General features: G+C 25.8%; 2 protein-coding genes across 2 annotated transcripts; both read right to left on the bottom strand.

The window, feature by feature from the left end:
* Nucleotides 1-17,600: 17,600 nt before the first annotated feature.
* Nucleotides 17,601-18,692, bottom strand: OCT59_026548 (uncharacterized protein; the record flags this gene model as incomplete). The annotated part of the gene is made up of 5 exons (XM_025327741.1): nt 17,601-17,771; nt 17,850-18,162; nt 18,246-18,385; nt 18,473-18,570; nt 18,644-18,692. The coding sequence occupies 5 exons, from the start codon at nt 18,690-18,692 to the stop codon at nt 17,601-17,603; spliced, it is 771 nt and encodes a 256-aa protein (XP_025169748.1).
* A 4,465-nt stretch (nt 18,693-23,157) lies between these two features.
* Nucleotides 23,158-24,126, bottom strand: OCT59_026549 (uncharacterized protein; the record flags this gene model as incomplete). Its single annotated transcript, XM_066143229.1, has 1 exon — nt 23,158-24,126. One exon carries the CDS (start codon nt 24,124-24,126, stop codon nt 23,158-23,160), a length of 969 nt encoding a protein of 322 aa, XP_065992767.1.
* Nucleotides 24,127-27,583: the final 3,457 nt, after the last annotated feature.

Consider the following 27,583-nt stretch of genomic DNA (forward strand, 5'->3'; position numbering starts at 1 on the left):
TACTTCTTGAAAATTTTTCTCGCATAAAGATAAAGAACCTTTAAAAATGTTGTTAATGATGAAATATGTAATATACCAGAAAATTAATAAATTATATTGCTACTACTTCGCTTAATAGTGATTGAGATTTTATTTAAATAAACTGCAATAAATTTGTATATCTCAATGAGCTAACATTCATTATTCTTTATTTGTAAATAGTATAATTATTTGTTAAGGTTTTGCTCTTATTATCATTACTAAATAAATTAGTCAACAACTCTATGTACCAATTTCGCTATAATTTAGAAAGTAGATTTGTAAATATATTTTTGCCTAATTTATAATTTATTATAGAATTTGTATTTCAAAATACATTCATCTAGCTAATACTGTAGTTGGGTTATACTATATACTGATTTAATAGTTAAAACCATTTACTTAGTTGACATTTTTTTTTGTTCTTAATATATGGAATTTGGATTTACTAAATTCTACGCTCTATTGGAAAATTTGTCTAAACGTCATAGTAAAGAGTTAGACGCGATCATAGCGATAATTTTACTTTTTAGTTATCTTTAAATGAAAACATAATACTTTATTTAAATCCAAGTAAGGTTCGGTAAAACTATTTGTTGTAGTTTTATGAACATTTGTTTTAATAATTTACGTCATTGACATGTTTAATAGCTTACATAAAGTGATTAGTGATTGAAAATGTAAATTTTAAAGTTTTTGTATTTTATGAATTTCGCATAACAGAACATATGATCGAAAAAAAGAACTCTTTACGCCTATCATTATGTACACAAATTTTAGGACGGAACAAAGGTGGAAAGTTCACAAAGTCCTTGAGGAAAAGTTTTTTTTCAACACCAGACATAATACAAACTTATTTTTCACTCCTTTATCTTCGGTTTGAGACTTTTTTTGTGGGTTGTCGATAAGAAGAAAAGTATTTTAGGCCTTTTGCAAGAGTTTTACTTACCTACGGTCAAAACAGCGTTTTGAACCTATCAAAAGTTAAAGGTTTCGTTGAATCTTAAAGTACTGACGGTGAACTAGAAGTTTTGAACGGGGACTGACACTTTTTTTCCTTTAACTATTTGCGGACTTGGACTGGACCATCTTTGAGCTTCGGGTTTCTTTGGCTTCCGGGATTTTTTTTTTTTTTTTTTGTTCTGTGGCGCAGTACAAATTCAACACGTGCTTAGAACGAGTTATTGGGGTCGAAATTAGATTTATGGGATTTTTTTTCAGTTGGATCCAGCTCGCAATCCTGGATTTGGAATCAGGACGGGGAGAGAAGGAACAGGAGATGAATCCTGAGCGATATGGGGCGACACCGGGAATACGTCCACTAGTTATAAAATAAATTTATTTAATAATAAAGATCCTTGTTTTTGAATTATAAGAATGGTGAATGGGATATTGTATGATTTTGTTCTATTTTTTTAAAAAAGAATATTCAGCAATAAAAAAACATATTGCTTATATTCTTTCAGCTACAAAAATAAGGCTTTTGTACTATAAATATTTTAGTGCTACATGTAGCTGTTCAATAATAATTTCACTATTATCCGTGTAAACTTGTTCAATACTTGAAAAATAATAAATTAATTTTTCTTAACCAAAAAGTATAAACATTCTAACAAAAAGATCACCATAGGTATTTTCCATTATTGATATTATTATTTAGGTTTTTATTAATCATTTTTCAAGCTGCTTATAAAGTCTTTTGTCAGAATTACCTTACTTGTAATATCTGACGAGTGACAACTAAGACATTAATTAATTAGAAAAAGGTTTACAGGTATTCATTCAGTTCAGAATCTGTTTTCAACGCCAAAGTATGTTTAATACTTAAAAGAAAATTTGAGTAATAATCTGATAGATACTGTATCTGATGATTAACAAATTTTAATTTTTTTTTTCCTTTTTTTTAAGAGATTGTTATCTCTTAATTTTTCATATTAAAGAATCATGACCTGATGACAAATTTCAATTGCAGTAAAACTAAATTAAAAAGAATTTCATGCATTCTAATTTTTGTTAATACAAATTATTGTTAATGGTTCTGTTTATATATTTGTTTTTTTTCATCCTACTTCATTTAAGAATTTTTTTTTGATGTTTATTAAAGTGAAAAGAATGTAGGATACAAAGGACTCTGATATTTTATGATATCATATTACAAATAATTCAAATTATTGTTACCACAAATTAAAGGTCTATTTAATAAAATGAATTTATGTATAATTGAAAGTTATAACTAAGATAATGTTGGCTAGTTATTCACTAACTTGATTATTATTGATTAAGTTTTGGATAAAGCTTAGACTGCACCACAGGCTTATTGTTTATTTTTTCCTTTACACAGAATAATAAGCCACTTCAAAAAGAATGTTATGATGATCATATTATCAAGATATAAAATGCAATAGAATTATAGTCTATAAAGAAATAATTATTATACTTTTAATATAGGAAGAAGATTCTGTTCAGAGTGAGATTTATATTTTAAGTTATTATTAAAAATTAATTACAATTTAGAATTGAGTATATAAATTATTCCAGTTACCACAGTACATGTGGCTTTATGTGAGTACAATTAAACAAATCTAAGCCTAGAATTTTCTTTTTAATAGAAAATTTACACAGCCATTATTATTTTTTTTTATTTAAATACATTCATCAGAAGTTTCCCCTCACTAAATAGGGTTTATGGATCATTTTTTATATCCATCTTGATCAAATGATAAAACTTACTATAACCAATAAATAAGTATTTATTTATAATGCAAACAGGGTCCAACATATTGACAAGTCATATACTCTTTACAGTAAATATAGAGATTTACCATAATATTTGAATAGAATTTTTACAAAATACTATGAATTCAATAATTTGGGTTATAAAATTTGTAAATATTACTTTTACCAAAAATCATTGAATTGTATTAGAGAATATGCATTACTTGCAGAAAAATTGATAGTTTACTGAAAATCTTATTTATCTCACACAATCAAAAATGTAAGAAGTATAAATGCAAGAAGCATAAAACTTTAAATAAAAGAGCTGCCTTTGACTCAACTCATATTGTTTATACATGATATGATTTCAACCCAGAGAACTACTGGATGATGGAGCTATTGAAAGAATTATCACCAAAATATTTAACTATATATTATATAGTAATGAAGCTCATCTACTCCTACACGACCTACATCTGCAACAATTGCTGGTCGTTTTCAGATTTCTTATCAGAATTCCTTTCAACTTTTTCTGAGAATGCTAAAAGAAATGATTTAAAAAATGTATCAGCATCGATTTTCATACCAAAAAATTCGATTTCATACATTATATTTGTAATATTTTATCATTATTACAAAATTATCATTAGTAATTAATACTAGAAAGTACATAATTACATAATAGAAGAATAATAAAATAATATTAATTCTAAAATAATACTATCAATTCTGTAAAATCAACAATTCTCATATCACAACTGCTTTTAAAAAATGTATTAGTTACTAATAAAACTTAAGGATTGATAGTAACATGACTGAATGACAAATATGACAGTAGTAAACACATACATGGCATATAGATCTTTATTTTACAGAATGCTCTAAATACAGAAATGCATAAAAAGTAATTAAATTGCTACTATGACTACCATTTTTGTATAAAACTAAATTAGCAATTGTTTGTAATTTATACAGTTTTATATCATAGAATCAGAATATTTTATGAATCCAGACATGAAGAAGAAAATATAGATAGACTTATTAGATATAGGAGGTCTATTACAGTCTAAATATATTAAATATTGAGTGGCTGGAGTTAATACTATAATTATTTGCAAATACAGTTTTACTATAGATTGAATATTCAAAACATTTAACATTTACATATACAATAGAAATAAAATGTGAAAAACAAATAAAATTAAACTAGACTAAAATCAATATTATAAACTATTTTAAATAGACTGCTGTAGAGACAGTATAACAACTATCTGATGGAGACCAACCAGTTAGTTATAACAATATTTTTTTTGTCATAAAAATTTTTAATTCAATATAAAAATCATAAATTATTTCAATATAAAGCAACATTATCATTATCATTGTTGCTATTATCTCAATTCTATTAACTTTCAATTAAGAATGGAAAAAAAGAATTGAAGAATAGATAGTGGTAGAGTAATTAATTTATAGTCTTCCTACTTTCAAAAATGATAAGAAGAGTCTTGATAATCTCAAAATTCAAGTAATTGATATTTCATCAAATATTAAACTCCTTTGGTGGGATCTATTTTCTTTAGACTGACTACAGTAAACATCCAAACTGTTAAATATTTACAGAAAACTTGTCAAGATAAATAGGAAATAAATCGGCGTGTTGAGCCTTTGCACCCAATTAAAGTTGGACAACCCTTCAATAGGATAGGTATGGATATCGCCTATGACAAAGAACAGCAATAGATATATAGTGGTTGCTACCGAAAATATAAATCATCCATAAGAACAAAGTTAATATAAAGATATAATAGGATAAGCTGTTAAAGAAGAAAAAGAAAAATAATAATTTGTAGATTATTTACTGCTAATTTTTAGTTTTACTTAAATATTAATTAATCATAAAAGTTATATTAATGAGGCCCTTTTGGTTATAGAACAAGTTTAATCTAGAACTTACAAATATTAATTAATCATAAAAGTTATATTAATGAGGCCCTTTTGGTTATAGAACAAGTTTAATCTAGAACTTACAAATATTATTCATACAAATAGATTACAAGATGATGTAAAGGAAGAGGTTAAAGGGAATGGGAAGACAATTTACTAAACTGTTGCATACTGGATTTATAAAAATCAGGAGCTGACTATATTCCACTATCTGACTATGTAAAATTATCAGATAAACACCATCAAAGGCAAAGATGACACTAGAAAGCCATAAATTGAAGGAAGAGCAAAAAGAAGCTACTTTTATTCAAGTCGATTCTTCAATTCGAAACCATGTTATTTCCCATGGCTTTTTCAAGGCTAAAATAGGAAGAAGCTATGATAATGATAGAATAAAGCTTTTGTCACATATGCTTTATTATTAATACTTATTTTTCAATGTTTCATGAGCAATGATTTTTTCTTTTACCCTTCTAAATTCAAAAACACTGGTTATTTCAACAGCCTAGATTCAGACAATGCAAATTGGTGTACTATCAAATACATTAGTACCTTTGGAAAAATCCACATTTAACTGAGTGAAAATTGGTTACATCATTTTGAGCATGATAAATTTCAAAATCGTGGAGCAATTCATACACATGGTATTGCTTATTTATCCAAATCCATTCCAGAATCCAATGTTATTAGAGCAGATAGATTGGAGACTTTATATTACCTAGATGAAGTTTTGATCTTAAAGCGATGGTTAAAGGCTAATATTTAGAGGATTAGAAAGGTATAAGAGTAAAGACAATGTAAATAAATATACAGCCTTTAAATCTATAAGAAAAATATCACATAAAAATCTATTACTGTTACATTGCACAACTCTTACAGGACATGGTAATGAAGGCCTGCAAAAATTATATTCTAATTATATAATAAAAAGTTGGAATAAGAAAATTTTAAAAGATATTGAAAAATATATACAGTATATATAAAAAAAAATCAAAAAAATAAAAATCCTCATCAAAGAAAATATCCTTATTGGCAGTTCAATTGACCTTAATTCATATTTATAATATGTGAACTCTATATTGAATTAAAATATTTTGAAGGAAAAAAAATTAGCTGAAAGATGAATAAGAGAAATGAATTACTTGCACCATTAATCAACATAGTAATGAATGAAGTAAAAATAAATGGAAAATATTTCTATATTTAAACGTTTGGCTTATCTTCACTAGTAATAAAGGTCTAGAATTTTCAGCTAATACCTGTTTAAAGATGATGTTTCACAAGTGGGAAAGAAATACCCGGATTATTCTATTAATAGAACCATTCAGATGACTTCCACATTAATTCAACAATTGAGTCAAACTGAATTCCAGGATTTGGTGCTGAAATTGATTGAAATTTTCAACAGTGTTGAAATTTGGAAGGAATAATATTACTAGTATTTTGACAACTGATGATGAATTATTGTTAGGAAATAATAATATACATATTAGTAAAATCTTCCTATAGTTGTAATAGTGATTATTATTTAAATGAAAAAGGGTCTGTTTTCAGTATGTTAGAAATAGTGCCAAAAAAGTAAAAGCCAATTTTGCTTGGGAAGAAGTAATTATTATTAAAAAAATAAATGCAAGAAGAAATTGAAAATGATAAGTATAAAGAAAAAAAATAGAAAAAAAGTACTACTATGTTTAGACTATTTGACTCCTTTGAAGAACTAAGTAAAGTGAAAGAATGGAATGATTCTCTTCTAGAAGAAAATCTTTGATATTTGAACGGAAATTAGAGGATCAAATCGAAGAAATGGAAGAGAAAATTAAAATTCTTGAACAAGGTTTCAAAGTACAATATCAGATCTTCGCTCCACTAAATTAAATCTTGGATGCTGAAATCTCAACATTTAGAATTTAATACATAACCACGAAATTTTTTCAAACATAATTAGTTTGAATTTTTATGATACCAAAATATATTTTGTTACAGATGTTGTCTCGTATTTGGATTGATTATGCCTTCACCAAAAAAATTTGTAACCAAGCCCATTAATTTATTTATATACTATAACAATAGATATATTTCTCTTAATTAAAAAAATAATATAAAAAATAAAACAACTAATAATTGAACTACGCATATTTTTTTTTTTACTTTAGTTTATATGATATATGTATATAATATCCCTCATATATTTTATATATGATATATATAATTTAGAACAATATTTAATTATTTCATACACTAATTAACTCTAGTATACATTTTAAAACTCAAGAAGAGAAAAAGAGAACTATATATTTTAAAAGTTAAATTTCATTGGAAAAATAATTTCAACTTTCAAAGACACTGGCTGTATATTAGTAATAGTAGTCAACCAACATACACATTTGTTCTGTTGGGAATTGCATACTCTTTATTATCTAATTAATTATATAGACTTTATTGATATCCTTCAAAAAAAATTTTTCAAGATTGGCTTACAAAACAAAGCATAAATAAAGTAATACTGTAAATACATAGAATATATAAGATGGATTTAGTTTTCATGAGGAAATGTTAAATAGAATTGATGCATAAGTTTTTCAACCTTTTTATTTAATTGAAAAATTATAATAGAACAAATAATTAAAAGAAATTTATTAATAAATTTAATATAGTTTAGATAAATAATAGAATTATAGTCAAAATAGCAAACATGAGGAAAGGAAAGACATTAAAAATTTAGACCTAAGTGAATGCCACTTGACGATGAAAAAAGTCTTGAGAAGTAGAATATAAAACTTAAAGTTGAAGAAGATTCCATAATAAACTTTTGGAATTATAGAAACATAAAGTGGCCTTAACTCATTGCAGACTTTGGTGCTCAAACTTTCCCTCAAATATGGAACGAAATTTTTTATAACATCCTCTGTATCATGGGAGACGATCCTACTGTCCAAAAAGTTGTAGTAATAGTTTAAGATTATGAATCTGATTTATTATATATATTCTTAAAAACTTGATATTTCAAGTCAGGCATAATTAAGAGTAAAAAATTAGACCAATGTTTTTCCTAAATGAAAAAGTAAATTTAGTAAATAATATATTATCCTAATCCTATGTCCATACCTTAACTATGGTATTATATTAGTTTAGTTAATCAATAAATTCTTCAACAGCTATTCCTTCATTTAATTGAAAATATAATAGAACCAAATAACTGAAGGAAAAATTATTAATATATATATTTTTAATAAATAATATAGTAAAAAATATATATACAATTACAAACCTCAGTAAAGGAAAGAGATTAAAAACAAAGAAATAACCTAAGATTATAGTTCTAGAAGAATTGGTTATGATAGATATTCTTTTATTTTGACTATAAACTTAAATAATATACAATTATAAATATTATTGTTAAATCATATATATTTCTTTATTATTAAGATGTCTTATAACAATATTTTGAGAAGTTTCAATCATTATAGTAATAATAGCAAATATACTCCATATATATAGATTATATACATTTATTAATAATAGTACAACCTTTTTATAAGTAATAGAAAAATCAACAAAATTAAAGTTATATTGGATGAATAAACTAGAAACATATTACCTCATGAATATTTGGTGGCATTAAAGAATATTTCTCTATTCATGCAGAACATTTCACCAAAAGTATTGAAAGAAACACTTGTCAGGTTTACTATAAGAATTATAATTACCTGATAAAAAAAAGAATCTTTAATCATATATGGATTTGCAAGAATTATTTTTCTTTAAGGCAAAATAAGAAAATAATAAGAACTGATGGATGAGATTACCTTGAAAAAAAACGTATGACTGATGAACTGGAAAGAAGGTACCATGCACCAGAATCTTTACTTAAAACTTATATACACAAGACATTTTATTTATACGCATCAAAAATAACACTTCAGACTTTATAATGGATTCCATTTCCTAATGGAATCTGACTATAATGATTTCTGTTTCATAGTGGAATGATGTTGAATACCACTAAATACCACTATTTTATCTTCCCAATAATAATTATTAATACCAGACAATTTATTTGGCAACTTTGTAGTAACCAGTTGATGATAAATAAGCATTGTACTTGTATGTTAAAACTTATTAAGTATGTAGATTTGGGTTAAATTGGTCATGGAATTAGAATATATCTCTTCTAATATCTTTGATAGTTGTTGATAGGGAAACCATATCCAAATCCTAACTCTAATCCTAGTCCTAAATATGATACTATAGTGTTAGGAAATCAATCAATAATAAAGAAAGCAAATGATCCTTTTATACAAGTTCTTCAACAGCTTTCCCAAAAAATTGTAATAGAAGTAAGAAATTAAGATATCCAATTTAATAATGAAATAATAGAATTTATACTTAAAATTTCATCTAGATCACATATTCTTTATATCCTTGCTAAATTATTATATATTTAACTTATTCAAATTGAAATATGTGGACTTTTATTAAAAAGCATTTAATAAGAATTGCATTATAATTAAAGCTTTTACATCTGAAGTTCAGGGTGACAATGGAATAATGCAAAACAAATATTTGTTTAGTAAAATATGTTAGTTTAATATAAAGAAACTATTTTTTATGATTTATTAAATCTAGATAATGGTTTAAAATATAAGTTAGATTAAATAAAATTGCAACTAGCAAGAAAAGGTTTTTATCAGTTATAGCTGCAGTTTTTGTTGTGTAAAGTTATGTATTAATAATACAAGAAACTGTTTTTCATTATTTTATACTATTGAAAATATAGAATTGAAAATTTAATAGAAGCAGTTTAAATGAGATATATATAGATTATCTTACTACCTTTTTACCATTTATTAATAATAGTTACAAACTTTTATAAGTAATGGAAAAACTGACAAAATTAAATTAAAACAAAAAGTAACAATAATAGAAAGAAATATAAATTTAAAAAATTATATAATTTAGAAAAAAGATTAATGGTTGATGTTAAAAGTTATATTGGGTGAATAAACTATTGTGATTATATTGTTTGACTATAAGGATTTGATGAGAATTTTTGGATTTAGGGCAAAATAAGAAAACAAAAAGAACTGATGAATAAGATTATTTAATCTGTAAGAAATAACAGTTTATCAAATTCATATTGAAGAAAAATATATGTTCAATTAATAGCACAAAAGAATAGATCAAATAATATTCCAATTCTTATAAGAAGAAATAAATGGGTGCATTATAGTTGAATGCTTGCTTACATCTCAAATACCATCCATATGGAAACAAAAAACCATATATCCATACTAAAACTGATCAACCTCGATTACAGCAATCACCAACATTTAAAAGTTTGGCAGATTATTTCAAGAAGTAATTATGTCAGAAATAGAAGTTAATCAAATTCCAAAAATGCTTTTCAATATACATTTGATGGATTTGTACAATTATTTTCAGAATTATGAAAGATACAAAATTTGTTAAAAGCAAAAAGAAAAAAATGATTCAGAAAAGTCTATAGGTTTTTATATTAAAAACCAACATTTGAATAAAATTTTTGGAATTTACACATGATCTATTGTCACAGGAAATACGAATACTCAAGCGTTGATTATTAGACAAAATGAAAAGATTGCTGGTCTTGAGGAAGGAATATGTAGCATTCTGGAATATAATATGTGTTTAGAGAAAAATAAAGATCATGCTGAAGAGGTTTATACAGAAGCAAAAAAAGTTCTTTTCAAGAAATGTAACATTATTTTAAATGATGAGGATGTCACTGATTTCTTTAGAATTTTAATTCTCCATGTTTCATTGCATTGAAAATTATCATGATGATGCAGATCAATTACAAATGAAATGATTACCTGGTCATGTTTGCTGAAAACTAATACAAGAATGATCAATTCAGCTTCAATTAATCCTAATCAAGCAAATCATATTGTTTTATTCTTTTACTAAAAATAAAAATGTGGTAATGTGAATTATCAATGAATTGTAAGAAAATCCTGATATGAAATTTTTTTTTAAGAAATTAATGCCTTGATTTAAAATTCATTTATGTTATTTGTTATCTACCTTAAAAGGAATACATGAAAATGACAAAAAAAGGCCTTTAAATGCTTAAAAAGATTTAATAGATTTTATTTTAGATAGAGAATATCACAAATTATCTTATTTAATTGAAAAATTTTAAAACAAATTATCAATTGTTAATTATATGGTTACTACTCCAAATCATTTTTTGTAAAGCTACTACTTAAGAAAAGTATACACAGCAAATGGTATTGATTTATCAGCACTCAACAGTTATAATAGATAATGCATCAAATATAAAACTGCATGGAAAGTTCTTCAAAGAAAATATCCACATAAAACTTCTCTAGGTATTGAACTCATACAATTCTTATGGATTAAAGTTATACTTAAAAAAAAACAAATGTATTTCTTTAGGGAAGTACATTTTTATTTTTTTTATTATTCTATTATTAACAAAATCTGTTATTCAATCTGAAGATAATATTGGATTTATATCAACAATTATTACTGGTGATTTTGAATCTTTCATCAACTTTTTACAACAGTTACAAAATAATACATCTGATTTGCCAACAGTTTATTTAAATTAAAAAATCTTGAAGATTTTGTTATAACAAATGATAATTTATTTAACAGTTAGATCTAATGAAAAGATCATTGGTTAAGTTTTATATAATCCAGTTATTGTGTTAACTTACACATTAGATTTTCAGTATAGAGTAGAAATACAATGGAATTCAGTTATCAAAGATGGATTAATTCATTGTTCCTATTGAATCAAAGTAAAGTATTAGAAGAATATGTAGAATATTTAAAAACACTTGGTCATTTTTCTCATGCTGTATTTACAGGAATCAAATTTAGTAAAAAATGCAATTAATTTGTGGTATCTTGTTAAAGGTTGTTATCTTATGAAAGGTTTTACCAATTGAAGGAATGAAGAGCTAAAAGATGTTACAGTTAAACTATCTCTTAGGAATAATAAACTAATTAAGGAAAATTAGTTAGAAGAGAAGATTGATCCATTGGAGAAGGCTAAAAGCATGTGATACTTAGTGAAGTTGCTTTATAAATTCCATAAAAGAGCATTAACTCCTTTATTTGCCATTCAGGTGTTTTTCTGACATTCAAATTACTATTAAAAGCAAAATTATCATCCTAAGACTTCTGTAAAACTAGAAAAATGAATATTGTTTCAGATTGATAAAATGAAAAATAGCAAAGTGGTTTCTTTTTCTCTGAAGAGCTAAGATTTGCTATGAACAATGGCTATTCCTTACTCTCCATTAAACAAGCTTATCTATAACAAAGCATATTTGGAGAAATAGGCTTAATTGATAAGAGTTGAAAAATTTGGTGGAATTTAAAATTATTTGAGAATTAGAGTTGAATTAAATGAATTTTAGAATTAGAAAATATTAACCGAAATAATAATGAGGAATGTAATGCAGATGATGATATTTTTCTCTTTGTTTGATATTAATGAATATAATGATTAATGGTGAAAATGTATACATTCAAATTATTACTATTAAAAGCAAAATTATCTTTCTAAGACATTCTGTGAAACTATATGAAAAATGAATAAAAGTTCAGATTGATAAATAGCAATGTAGTTTCATTTTCTCTGAAGAGCTAAGATTTACCCTGAATAATGGCTATTCCTTACTCTCAATTAAACAACATCTCCAATTTCAAAAAATTGAAGCACATTTGGAGAAATAGACTTGATAAGAGTTGGAAAAATTAGCGGAGTTTAAAATTATTTGAGAAATTTTGAGTTGAATAAAGAAACCATAATTTGCTATATACACCAAGACAAAGTATGTATATGTTTGCATCGTTTTCATATTAACCTATCCTAATATCTCACTCTTTTATAGGAGGCATTGGTGGAACTATGATCTTGGCAACTGAAGGAATTAAACTAAATGAATTAGAAACTATAATTAGAAAATATTAACCAAAATAATGAGGAATGTAATTTGGATGATGATCCTTTTTTCTTTATTTGATATTAATTAATATAATGATTAATAGTGAAAAAGTATACATTCAAATTATTACTATTAAAAGCAAAATTATCTTTCCAAGACGTTCTGTGAAACTATATGAAAAATGAATAAAAGTTCAGATTGATAAATAGCAATGTGGTTTCATTTTCTCTGAAAAGCTAAGATTTACCCTGAACAATGACTATTCCTTACTCTCAATTAAACAACATCTCCAATTTCAAAAAATTGAAGCACATTTGGAGAAATAGACTTGATAAGAGTTGAAAAAATTAGTGGAGTTTAAAATTATTTGAGAGATTTTGAGTTGAATAAAGAAACCATAATTTGCTATATACACCAAGACAAAGTATGTATATGTTTGCATCGTTTTCATATTAACCTATCCTAATATCTCACTCTTTTATAGGAGACATTGGTGGAACTATGATCTTGGCAACTGAAGGAATTAAACTAAATGAATTAGAAATATAATTAGAAAATATTAACCAAAATAATGAGGAATGTAATTTGGATGATGATCCTTTTTTCTTTATTTGATATTAATGAATATAATGATTAATGGTGAAAAAGTATACATTCAAATTATTACTATTAAAAGCAAAATTATCTTTCTAAGATGTTCTGTGAAACTATATGAAAAATGAATAAAAGTTCAGATTGATAAATAGCAATGTGGTTTCATTTTCTCTGAAGAGCTAAGATTTACCATGAACAATGGCTATTCCTTACTCTCAATTAAACAACATCTCCAATTTCAAAAAATTGAAGCACATTTGGAGAAATAGACTTGATAAGAGTTGGAAAAATTAGTGGAGTTTAAAATTATTTGAGGAATTTTGAGTTGAATAAAGAAGCCATAATTTGTTATATACACCAAGACAAAGTATGTATATGTTTGCATCATTTTCATATTAACCTATCCTAATATCTCACTCTTTTATAGGAGGCATTGGTGGAACTATGATCTTGGCAACTGAAGGAATTAAACTAAATGAATTAGAAATTATAATTAGAAAATATTAACCAAAATAATGAGGAATGTAATTTGAATGATGATCCTTTTTTCTTTATTTGATATTAATGAATATAATACGCATTTTCTGATTTCTGGGAATTAAATCATTTATTTTCTGGTAATTCTAAAAGGGATTTTGGACGATTAGACTTTGCTGCGATTTTTATTACAGAAAGCAACTCCCCATTTGTATGATTAATGATTGTATTAATATTGATGATTTATATAAGTATAGTGAAAAAGTATACATTCAAATTACTATTAAAAGCAAAATTATCTTCCCAAGACTTTCTGTGAAACTATATGAAAAATGAATAAAAATTCAGATTGATAAAATAAAAATAGCAATGTGGTTTCTTTTTCTCTGAAGAGCTAAGATTTACCCTGAACAATGGCTATTCCTTACTCTCAATTAAACAACACCTCCAACTTCAAAAATTGAAGCACATTTGGAGAAATAGATTTGATAAGAGTTGAAAAAATTAGAGGAGTTTAAAATTATCTGAGAGATTTTGAGTTAAATTAAATTAAATGAATTAGAATTAGAAAATATTAACCCAATAATAATGATAAAATTACATCCCATACACAATCCACTAAACTATGGTTTTATAATAGAAATAATGAATGTACTGAGCAAATTAATAGATCAAACAGAAGTGTAGAAGCTGGACGTAGTAATAAATTAAATGAACTAGAATTAAAAATATTAACAAAAATAATAATGAGGAATTTAATTTAGATGATTATTTTTTTTCTTTATTTGATATTAATGAATATAATGAATGATTGTATTAATATTGATGATTTATATAAATATAATAAAAAGTATTGTTTGTCAAACTTCTTTTTAGTATACCGATGTCTTAAAATTTGTTGATAACTAACCTGGTAACAATTACTGATTTACAACCCTGCATAAAATAGATTGACTGATTCTCCAAACATACTAACTTTCAAGCAATATATGTTAATGTAAAATTGGAAATAATAATATTTAACCATTAGTCAATTGCTATTACCATACTTGGATGGATACAAATGCCAATTTCTTTCTCCTATCAGTAAACATGCCAAAATTTCTTGTAAGTCTAAACATACATAATAAATCTTTAGATATACGGTATTAGGTAATCCAATGATTAGTTACCGCACATTTAGCATGTTCGCCACAGAAAAAAAACAAAAGAAAAAAAAATTTATGCTACGAGGATTGAAGGAACTGGAAAGTATGTAAATAAATTAATACTTATATTTAGTATTAATAAAATTTCTTTTTGTTCCATTTTTTACTGATAATAATATAAACTGTAAATGAAGTCTATTGTAGTACTGATTACTGAACAATTTCTATAATTAAACTATTCTAACATATTCATTAAGACTTAATTTATTTCACTATTAAATATGAAACAGTTGTGCCACCATAATTTCTATGTTTTTACAGAAACTTTAAAATTTTGGGTGATATTGAATATGATATAATATATTGTGTATATTGATATCGATTCAGTATTTTTTTTTTTTTTTTTTTGAAAATATTATTGCAACATAATTATAATATTGTTATGATATCACTCATATCAATATATAGGAGATATTCTGTTGTGTAAGTGAAATATACTCTGAAAAATTATAAATATAAAAAGAGTTCATATTATAATAATTATTTGGAAAAAATTTTTCGTTGTGCAGACATGCATAATGAATCTAAGTGAATTTACTTATTTTTTTACATTAATAGAATTTTCAACATTAAGAAAGATTCATTTTACGAATAACATGGATCATTTAATAAATTTATATGATTATCTCAATCAGCACAGGAGTTAATTCCTAAACTGGTCGGTATTCCACCTGACTTATTGGAAATTATTTGTTAACTATGATTTATTTGTGATTTTGTTACTTTAGGCTTGCTATTCCAAATTTAATCATGTTTAATATGCCTCAAAGAAAGCTGATATAGGATTCTTTAAATTATTAAATATCATATGATTAAATTGATTAAATAGTGCAAATAAATTTGTAGCATATTTTGCCATTTTCCTTGTAGATGTCAAGAAGGAATTTATATTTCTCTCGTATTATATTTATGGGAAATATATATCTCATCTTCCCGTATTGATGTTATAATTTCGCATTCTGTAACAAAAAATGTTATACAAACTTTTTAAAAAATATCTACTATGTGTATTTTCCCCTGCTCTGTAAGTATCAAAGATGGTTTTGAATGTCATTTTTTTGACTTAATTTGACAAACCTTTTTTTTTCGGGTTTTTTCGTTAAATCACGTGACGGTTTTAATTCTGGCCAGAATTAAATGATCCGCATATAAATATTAACAATGGCGAGGATTTAAACATCACACACGAGGGCGAGATCTAAATTTACCCTTATATTTATTAAATTTTTCTTTGTTATCTGACATCATATCGATTGTATAATTGTTTAAAAGAATATTAGATCAAAATAATGAAATTTACACTTTTAAATATCATAGTATTCGAGGATGAAAATGATTAATATCGAGAAACTGTTATTCGTAATACTATTTTCACATTCTTTTTTTTTGAAAATTCTACTAATTTAATAGTTATGTCATTTAAAAGCAGTTGACTTAGAAAAAACAATTTTTATATTTTTATATTTTTCTAGAAAATTAGTTTGTAATTGCACATAGACTTATTTATATTATACCACAATAAAATTTCATTTTTAAGATCCGTGTTTTGCAATCAAAAAGGATTCTATGTAGGATGTTAATTCCTGAAAATCAAGTTTATTAGTAGCAACCAATAACCATGAAATTTGCTGTAACTAGGAATGGCTTAATCGGTTATAATTTATAACTGACTCAAAGTTTCAAATTTTTTTTGGAATTTCCTTCTCATCCTTTTTATTGTTAAAATTATCATAAAAAATAATTATAAAATTCAGTAACCATCATTTTACTTAGGGGGAAGAAGATGTAATATTTTAGATATTATTATAAAATAATGGAACACTTGTAATAAACTAGTCGTTAAACCACGTGCTTATTTGTTGACAACCGCATCAATTTTGCTATGTAGAATAAAAAAGTTTTTTCTCATTATGTAACTTTATTATTATTATTTTTTATTTGTCAAAACCCGATCTTAGGTTAATATTATTTGACTTAAATCTAATCATACAACGATTACAACGTATGCACGTTATAACATCTAATCTAATTTAACGTCCTTACGTCATATAGTGAAAGTCTGAAAAATTGAATCATGTAAATTATATGTTTAAACCTACAAGGGTGAGACTTGAGAGTAGACCTCGATGACAAGACGATACAAAAAAAGTTGACAAAATCACCCATTCTGTTTTTTTTTGATTTGGAGTAGCTTTATTGATTGAATAATTATATCAATTTTTTGTGTGAGAAAGTATTAACGGTAAATATTACACACGATTTAACATTGAAAAATACTATTATCATTTATAAAAGGATAAAAGTTTTATGCGAACGGGAAAAGGAGAATTTGCTATTTTTATATTTTTGTCAGCTGCCGGCTGGCCTAGTAATGCTGGCCAACCACTTAAGGCATTATAGTATCGGGCAGATAACGAAGGAGAATAAAAAAAAAGGAAATTTTTTTATAAACAATAGACGATAATAAAAAAAATAATAAATCTGCGAAGCATAGTAATTAATAATTGACGCTGCAAAAAAAAAAGTTTTTAATCTTAAATTATATCTTGGTAATTGGTTGGGCCATCGAGTGTAGAACATTTGTTTAAATAACATATGCCTGCAATTTATTATAAGTTTATTATTCAGATACTTTCTATTGTTTAAATTAACAATATATTTTCTAAACTATTACCATACTTTACTACACATTAATAGGAGGCTCGCTAGACTCATTTTCCTCGCTGTCTGTATGTACTATATGTATAACCTTATATATACGATATATCATACCTACAAGTAATTTTATTGAACTTGTAACGAGTAATAAGAATGGTACTAATTTAATTTCCCCCGTTTTTAATTTATATATAATCTAATGATCAAAATCAAATATGTACATATATTCGTTAATTTTTTATTAAAAAATTTTTTAAAAATTTTTTGAACGCACCTGAATAGCGAATTGGGGTAAATCTTCCACAAATGAACCAACAAGACAACCATATAATATTAATTCCTTAGATTTTTCACTAAAAGGTGCATTAAATCTCCTGAGTCCGAATCCAGAAAAATTTGAAGTAAGTAGATTTAACATAGTCATATCTGCACCCGCAAGTACTGTTGTAATTGCTGTTGTTCCTGTATTTCTATTAATCCAATTTCTAAAGTTAGTTCCGTCAGGTCCTTCTTTACTTACATTGCGAATTATGATTACGACCGAAAATACAATATTTATAAAGATTGGACCTATTAAAAATACTAAACTGCAGAAGAATAAAAAAGATAATAAGCTGGAATGATTATTTTGATTTACATAAAACACATAGAAAATACAGAATCGAACTACCTTGGTAGGAAAAGTTGTTCAACTTCTTTTTCGTGTCTTAATATAAGTTTTACAAACAATATGTCGAGGATAAAGTCTACTAAAATACACGGTATCGTAAATATAATAAAATTATTTGGTTCGTAATTGTCTTGAGAACCCTACATCGTGTTTGAAAATTTTTAATTATAATTATTTATTTACAGTATAATATTAAAATTAACTTAATATCTCCTAGAATTAATTACCTTACGAAGACAACACTTCGCAATACAAGAAAAAAAATGAGCAATTATCCAACAAATAACGAGAAATCCAACGAAAGCGATAATATAGATGGCACCAACTATTAAACCAATAAAAAAAGGTTAGGTTGCAAAGTTTAAATTAATTAATTTATAAATTAAAACAAAACTTACGTGTTAATATTTGGTCACTTTTGTTCTCCTTCCTTGATAAATCAAACATTTTATTTATGAAAAGAGATTTTTTTCAAGAAAAAAAAAGAAAATGTGGGAAACTAACTAAATCTCACCGCAAGTGATTCTCACCTAACCAGCACTAGCGGGCATAATAAGGTCAGTTGCAATGAATGTCCAAAAATGAATTTATTGTTATTATTATAATTCACCTGCAAGTTTACAATGAAACTAAAATTACAATGAAATTAAAATTACAATGAAACTAAAATTACAATGAAATTAAAATTACAATGAAGCCAAAAATATCAAATAGAATAACAAAATGAAAAATATGCATGTGTCTATCGCTTAAAAAAAAAAATTTTTTATTATGTAACTGAGAGAGTAAAAAAAAAATTATTTGAACAATCATTAAAGGTTAGGTTAATAATAAAGTAAAAAAAATGTATTCCAGATATCTATAATAATTATCCGATTATATTCGGTTAAATTCAGATTCGGACCGAAGCAACATTCTCGTATTATTCTTTCTCTCTCTTTTCCTGGCAAATATTTTTAAGAACTTTAATGAATATATTTGGACATACAATTGATTAGTGACTTACACGTGTTTTATTTGTACATTTACTACATTTACGGTAGAAACAGGACCCAGAAATATATAAGCTGTACGCATTTTTTCAGGGCCGGAATTATGATAATGCCAGTCGGTTACTATAATAAGAAATAAAATTCTGACTGGCATTATCAAAAATTATCTAAAAAAGGAAAGATTTTCATGATTTTTTTAGTTCAAAATACGCAAACTCAAACCTGACCCTTTTATATATATTTCTGGGTCCTGTAGAAACATATTAATTGCCGCCTAAGATCGGCACTGCGTTAATAGCAATAATAAAAAAAAGTATTTTTTACATCTCGCGCGCGGAATAAGTTTCCACCCATTTCACAAACAGATGAGAAAAAAATAAAATAAAATAAAAATGTAAAAAAAAATGGCTGGCAAGCATGACTTGCCATAACTATATTTCTGTAACGGGTTTTCTTCAACTTTCACTTGTTTTTGATAATAAAAATATTTCTAATATGTCTTTAAAAACAACTTTAAAAGCTAAAAATCATATGTTTTTAATGTAAATAACACAATATAGTAAAATGAAATATTGAAATTTCGTATATTTTAAGGTGTAAATCTGACGCGCGTACATAGTAAACTCATTATTTGCGTATGAATGTATAATTTTTTTTTGCAAATTCTTTTTTTTTCGGGTATTTTTTCAGTATATCATATGACTTTTATTTATAGTCAATATGTCGTCTATGAGATATCCTTTTTTGAAGTTTTAACACAAAATCGGCAAACCGAATTTTATTAGTAGCGCAGTGTCGATTTTTGGCGGACCGGCAATTAAAATATTTAATTTATGGTGCAGTGCTCGTTAAAAAAAATTAGTTAAATAAATGAAATAAAAAATTGCATTTTTTTATTTTTTCTAAAATAAATAATGATAAATACTCACGCAATACAACATTGATATGAACATATACAAGTCATATGATCACATTTGTCAATTTTTTCAATATACATACAACGACAGGGCATTTACAAAAATAAGCTTCGGGTGGCAAAGTCTATATTAATCGCAAGTTTGATTTTCGTTCCAGATAACTTTATATTAAAAAGTATACATTTAATTCATATATTTACTCTTTTATTTAGTTCTAATTTTTGTTTATGAAGCTTGTGATGCGAGTTCATGCCATAATTGCAAAGAATCACCAGTTTAATTATTTATAGTTAGTTTCTTTTGAATACAATACTAAAACAAACATCCGTGGTAAAATTCTGTAACTATTGACGAAAATACCGGTCAAAACAATCAGTAAGTTGCACGGTACGACGGACGTCTTTGTGTGACATTATTATTTATTAACCGACGTAAGTAACAACACCGATGACCAACTGATTATATAGAAAACATGTAGCGTACGGTGAGCTATGTATGTACGTATAGTGGTCAATGTATGGCAACGTCCGGTATACATCACCCTACAGTATACATCACTGCATGGGCTGACTACTTGATCGACCGATATCAGTCGCAGTCATGATCGGTTAATGACCGTGTAATCATAACAGACTTATATCGACTTATATTTTGCAGTAAAAGCGAGCTTTTTTTCATTTCAATGTAACCTAATTATGTAATTACATGTATAATAAATTCTAGTATAATTAAGTTTGATGAATTTATTTAATCGAAAAATAAAATATATATGTATTGTTCATAAGGATTTTTCCTTTTCTGAAAAAAAGTTAGTGTAAAATTATTTCCTGTCAGCTATTATTTATAATCTGCTTTTGATTAATAATTAGATTAAAATGATAGCGCACAGTATTTTACGATCTGAATATTCTTGTAGTAAGACACGCTTGCTTAATTGCTTTTAACGTTAATAAGCGTAGATAATTATGCCATAGCATGACAATTTATCATTTTAAAGGTAGATATTTAAGGTCTACCTACATTGGCATGCGCGTTAACCTTATGATACCATTTACAGGTAAAGATATGGTTATCTTTTGGAATATTATTCCAATCATGCAACGGATGATGCGAGTTGGATGTGCACTGTTTCTAAGGCAATTCCTTAAATATAATTATGGTTCGTTTTTTAAAAAGTACCTTTTTGCAACTTAAAGACCTAAAAATAAAAAGAAAGAAAATTAGAAACAAAGAATATAAAACAAAAACAAAAAAAAAGAACAAAAAATATACCTTTACCGCAAACTGAAAAACCTAAAGACATAAAAGAAAGAAAAGAAATTAGCAACATGAAGCAAAAAAGAATCAAAAATACCTTTTTGCTGCAGAACCAAAGAACATAAAGAACTAAAAAAAACAAAAAATCATACCCTCCATCACTAAAGAAAAAAATTGTATGACTTATCGTGAAAGTATAATGTCCTCCGTTTCGCTCCGAAAATAATATAAAGAAAATTAAATCACATTAATCACATTGAAATTCCAATAGAAATAATAAATTAACCTCCATAATCCATACATGGTGCGATTTGTGCGTGCAAATGCTAATATTACAATCAACATAAACAAAATGAACAGAAGTATAGTTTCGAAAATAATTACGACATGATAAATATAGAATTTTTCTAACTATCACCGGGGTGATGATCACCGGTGACTGAAATTATAACGATCGACCAGCATTAAAAAAATATAGTGCCGGTAAAAATTGATAATTCTGGCCAACGGTTATAATCACCCTCGGTGATTTGAAGTAAAAAACATAAATATATAATATCTATCAAATAAGTTAATTTGTTATTTTAAATTTATCTTATTTTTACAATCAAGGAAATTGAGAACGAAATCGATATTTCCACAATTAACACCAGTGTTAATTTTTGTAGCTTTCCCAAACTATTATTAAATTGAAAAATTTTTAACCATTATTGACATTATTATCCTGAGTGTTAACGAAGGACATTCAATTGTTATGTATACAGAGATCTGTAACCCATGCAATTTTCCTTTCCATCCACTTTGATTTCACTTCTAATGATAATCATGTTGATTGCTTTTATGAGGTAAGAATTTTTTTTGCCAATTTCGTAAAAAAAACTTATCTCTTAATAGTTAATCTTTTCAGCGAGCGATGAATATGAAGATGTGAATACAAGAAGGGATAATGATAAGTAAGAGAATTATTTGTAAAGATTTTTTAAAAAAATCTATTCTTACAAAATTTAAGAAATTAGAATGAGCACTAAAAAATTTATACTTTAGTAATAAGATGGTGCAAAGTTATAAAATTGATTTTCATATCCCGGTCGGGACTAGATTCTAAATTATGAGCTACGTACTCAAATTTAAGACACAAGTGGAACATGTGATGATGATCAATCAGAAAAATTTTGATTGGCCTTCAAATGACAGTTGGTGTGTGATCATCAGGTGACTCAATTTGAGTCTCTTCGAAAATCGCAAAGTTCAGAACGGTTTTTATGATTAAAAGTAGTTTTAAGCCCAAGAGATCCAGAATCTTTTAAATTTAAGATCGGTTCCAGAATCGACTCGAGTCGAATCATTTTGAACCGATTCCATCCCTAGACAGTGAAACATGATTCCAGAAATTGTAACAAGGTAACAACCTTTGTAACGTAATAATTGACGTATATATTGGATAAAAATTTCAGCTTAAATTAAGAATATAGTTGGGATAAATTATCGCAATTTAAATAGAGGAAATGATGTGTAAATTTATTATAATTTATTATATAATTTTATTGATATATACTATAAGATTTTACAACGCTATTTTCGAAACTACTGCGTCTCATTACTACAATTTTAAGAAATCTTGTAAAAAAAAAACCTTACTTAAATATTAAACTTTATACAAACAATATATTATATTTATATGATGAAAAAATTACTTTTGTTTTAGTAAAATTTAAAGATTTAACCTATGATTCATTATAAAAATTATTAACTTACAAATTCAAAATCAGTTTTTAACCACCCGGTTTGTGTAAACCACTCCCATAATTTGCTAGATTTATTGACATCTATTGGCAGATGTCTTTGTGCGTCACTCTTACGAAACGGGAATGATCGTTGCGAGTAACCTCTTGCAGATGAAATTAAAATGAATTTGGATGTTAAATATTGAAGAGGTGTGAGACGTAAAGTTGAAACCACGAGAGCTTCTTTTGGATGTAATAGATTGCGATGAATTAAATTTCCTATAAACAGGGGGTTCCCTTTCCATGTGATGTTAGGTGTGATATGTTCAAGTATATCTTGATCAAGGTTTAGCTGTGCAATTTTCTTCATCAAATCTTCAATTTTCATAGAAGGAGCAATTGGTATACGAGTTGGTTTGACCTCTTCTGCCACAGTCGTAGGAGCTATACCACTATTCGTCATAGCTCTATAAAAACTATTTCCTTTACCTCTTTTTTTATATAAAATTTGTTTTTTTGAACTTGCTTGTTTAGTCTTCGATTTAATTTTGAATTTCTTTGCTTCTTTTTTAGATGTAATTTTTGTTTTAGTTTTGTCGGTACGATTCTTTGGTAATGGTGGAGTATATGATATATATTTTACGCCGGACGAACTGTAATTAATTGATGATGATTTTGAGGATGTCATTGGTGAATCATTTCGAATTAAATCTTTTGATGGTGTATATCCGCCATTTTGTGTTGAACCGTTTTTTAAAGCGACATTAGAAACACCGGATTTATTTTGTAACGTTTGTTCATTTTTAATTACTGAACGCCTAATCAATTCTAGTAACTCCGGCGGTGCATCGCAAATTCTCATTCTATATTTTGATTTGGTGACATGTTTTTCATTTTTGTTATTAATCGATGGTTGTGGTGAAGGAGGATGCGTAAAAGATTCGACGTCCTTGGTAGTAGTAGGAACTTGCATTAATGAATTTGAAGACATTCTTCTTTCGATAAAAAAAAAATAATAATAAATAAAATTGGTAATAATTTATTTATTTGTAAAAATAAGGAAAAAAAAAATATTTGGAATTTTTTTTTAATTTTTTTTTTAAAAGAATTCACATTTTTTATATATGAAATTTTCGGAGTTAAAGATAAAATTGTATCCGATTGATTATTAAAGAATTAAATGAAAGAATCGAATATTACTTTTTTTTTTTTTAAGGAATTGTCTGTTATTATAATTCATAGTTGTTTTTTTTTTAAAAAAAAAAAAATTTATAATTCATATTTGTTTATTTGTTTTAAGAAAGTAAAAAAAAGAAAGAAAAAAAAAAAATTTTTTTTTTATACTGCATATACTGCATATACGTAAATACGTTATATACCCTATATCAAGATATATATATTGTAAAATAAAATTTAGGTTTTTTTTTTGTTTATTAAATATTTGAACGAAAAAAAAAATTTTACAATACTCTTATATATAATGTCAATCATCATACATAAAATTCGGTGTGTGACAGCAAAAATTAATTCAATACTGTGATATATCGCGAATAAAATAAATAATATTCAGTTTGTAAAAAAAAAAGGAAAGGAAAAAAAAGGAAATTCCGATCCGAAGTTGATTGTTTTAAACAAATTAGAGATAATAAAAAGCATTTAATGTAACATATAAACGTATTAATTATATATTATAACTTCTCAACATTCTACACTTTCTATATAAATTCTTATAAAAGCAAGTTCCAAATTTAATATACAGCATTTCGGCACAATACAAATGATACTGTATGCATTATGTAAATTAATATAGGAATTTCTGTATAAATCACATACTGCGCCAACATATTCAAAATATTTTCAATGAGTGAGAGATAAGGAGATTTATTCCTTACGGAATTTGAAGTTTTTATTTTAAATATACAAGCGTAATTGTTTGTGAAATATGCAACATTACAAAGATTAAAAATGGATTAATCCATTTGGGAAACGATAAACGTTAAGTATGATAATCGGAGATCGGAACGACTTTCAAGGATTTACCATTTATGAAAATATATCAGTGCCACAAATTCCCATTTTTAAACAATTCTTAATTGAACATTTTAACAATTAATTAAACTATTAAAGTAATGAATAACGAATTAAAAAACCCCAGAATTATTTTAACCCCTAAATTATTTATAGAAAATCACCATAATAGCCCCCAAAATTGATGTTTAGTGATAAAAATTTTTATAAATGGGTGCTTCTAAATGATATTCCAAAATTGGCTATCTTTTTTATCAAATGATTAACCAAATTTGTTAAATTCTAATTTTTTTTTTTTATGTTTGTTTTGGAAAAGATCAAATAACGATCACTAACGAATCCGACTAATGTTACTCAATAAAGCTTTTACAGTATACCAAAAATTTGATATTAAAAGAAAAGCTTGACAATTTATTACTATAAAATTATTATAACTTAGTGAATAATATTATTATCATTATACGGAATAAATTACCCCGTCCACTGCTGTACTCTGAACTTTAAAAATAAAAAAAAAAGTTTTTTTTTTATCTTTAAATTTTATTTTTGTAATGAAATCAGATAATATCTTTGCCCCCAAAAATTTTTAATTACATGACACAAAAGAAAAATCGTTTATACTGTCTTATTTTATTAATAGAAAATGGAAAATATAGAATTGTTCATGAAATAATCATTAACAAACTTTTTTTTTCCAGGTATGGAATATAATATGTATCATTAAATTTCATTATGTTTCAGATATTCTTAATAAGGAAATCTATTGTTATTTTTTTTATCATCTTGGAACAGTTGATTTTCTCCTTTCACTCATTAGTATGATAATATTATGTACGAAAAAACATCAGTATTTTTGAAATATCAACGTAAACGGGAACATCCATTTTTTATAAATCGTATTTTTATCAAATATTTTTTTTTTTTAAATTATAAAAATCATCGCTTAATCAAAATGTTGATCTACATTAATGATCCAAAGGTAATCAGCGGCTCAGCAGGTCTGTGTGTGTAACCGTTTTGAGAAGAATTAAAACACAAGAGTTTTATTTTAATTGTTTCCGTATTCAGGAAACAAATATACCGTAAATTTTAATTGTGGCTAGTGAACAAAGGTATCTTATTATATGCATTCGGATTATTTGTTTTTCTTCTTAAACTTGTTTTCCTTAAATTTGAAACATTCAACTTCTAAATATGTACACAAGAAATTAAAAAAACACTATTGCCTACATTATAAATAGAACCGTAAAAAAAGTGTAAAATTCCAATTGAAAACATTTAGAAAAAAAAAAAATACTTTCCAATTTATTCATTATAAAAAATGGAGCGACTTTATATAAAACAAACTTTTCGCTTATCATTCTAAATAAAAATTTTCGTACTATACAACATATACTGTAAATCGTATCGACGAAATTATCAAACATAATGTTTGATAATTTCGGCACGATATATACGATATCTATATCGTTAATATCCAATCATTTAAAATATAACACCAATTTGAATAATTTCCATAATTTGAAGTTATAAATTCCGAAGCAACATGTTATATACACGGACAAACATTTACAATTTAGATTAATAAAATTTATTCTTTCTTGACTCACAAATGTTCTTACAATTAGTACAATTTTATTCACTATTATATATAAAGAAATACTGTAGTAAATAGTATTAAGACCAGCTAATACACTACCATACCTATAAAATAACTCCGATAAATGACCATTTTTCTAGTTTATTCCGAAAAAAACTCATATTAACTAATAGTTTTTGATTTTACAATATTTCTAAAATTAATCTATTAATAATTATTTCATGATATTAAATTATTTGAGACGAAAATAAAATATATAAAATGTTTTTTCTTTAAAAAAAAAAAAATTTGTTATGTGATCGCATTCTCTCGTAGTCAATAAAATCGTGCCAAAGCAATTAACAATTTTCTTAAAAATTTTGGCCTTAATCAAATTTTATAATTAAACATGTTCATAACCATTTCCAAATGCAGCGAAATTGATTCTTCAACATTAACACCGAAATTCTAAAAATTCTTGAAAACCTCCTTTCAAATCAAAATATTCGGTATTTTGATCACGGTCACGTGAAATCGGATAAATCACTTATTCAACACTCGAATCGTTGGACTAATTGCCGATACGGTAATTGCAAATCTTAGAAATCTTAGGGTAATACAAAGCATGTTTCGGAAAGTTTATTTAGCCGACCTTATTGCGAAATTTCTCTGGCCAACTTGCATACTATTATTATTTGTATAATCTGTATCATTTGTACTATCATGAATTATGAATTCAGAAACAATGAGCAATCATATAAAGAAATTAATTACAATAATCCTTTGTAATGGCGGATAATAAAGTTTTAAAATTGTTTTTATCTTTAATTATACAACGGGG

Source organism: Rhizophagus irregularis, chromosome 6, assembly GCF_026210795.1.
Source record: "Rhizophagus irregularis chromosome 6, complete sequence".
NCBI classification, from domain to species: domain Eukaryota; kingdom Fungi; phylum Glomeromycota; class Glomeromycetes; order Glomerales; family Glomeraceae; genus Rhizophagus; species Rhizophagus irregularis.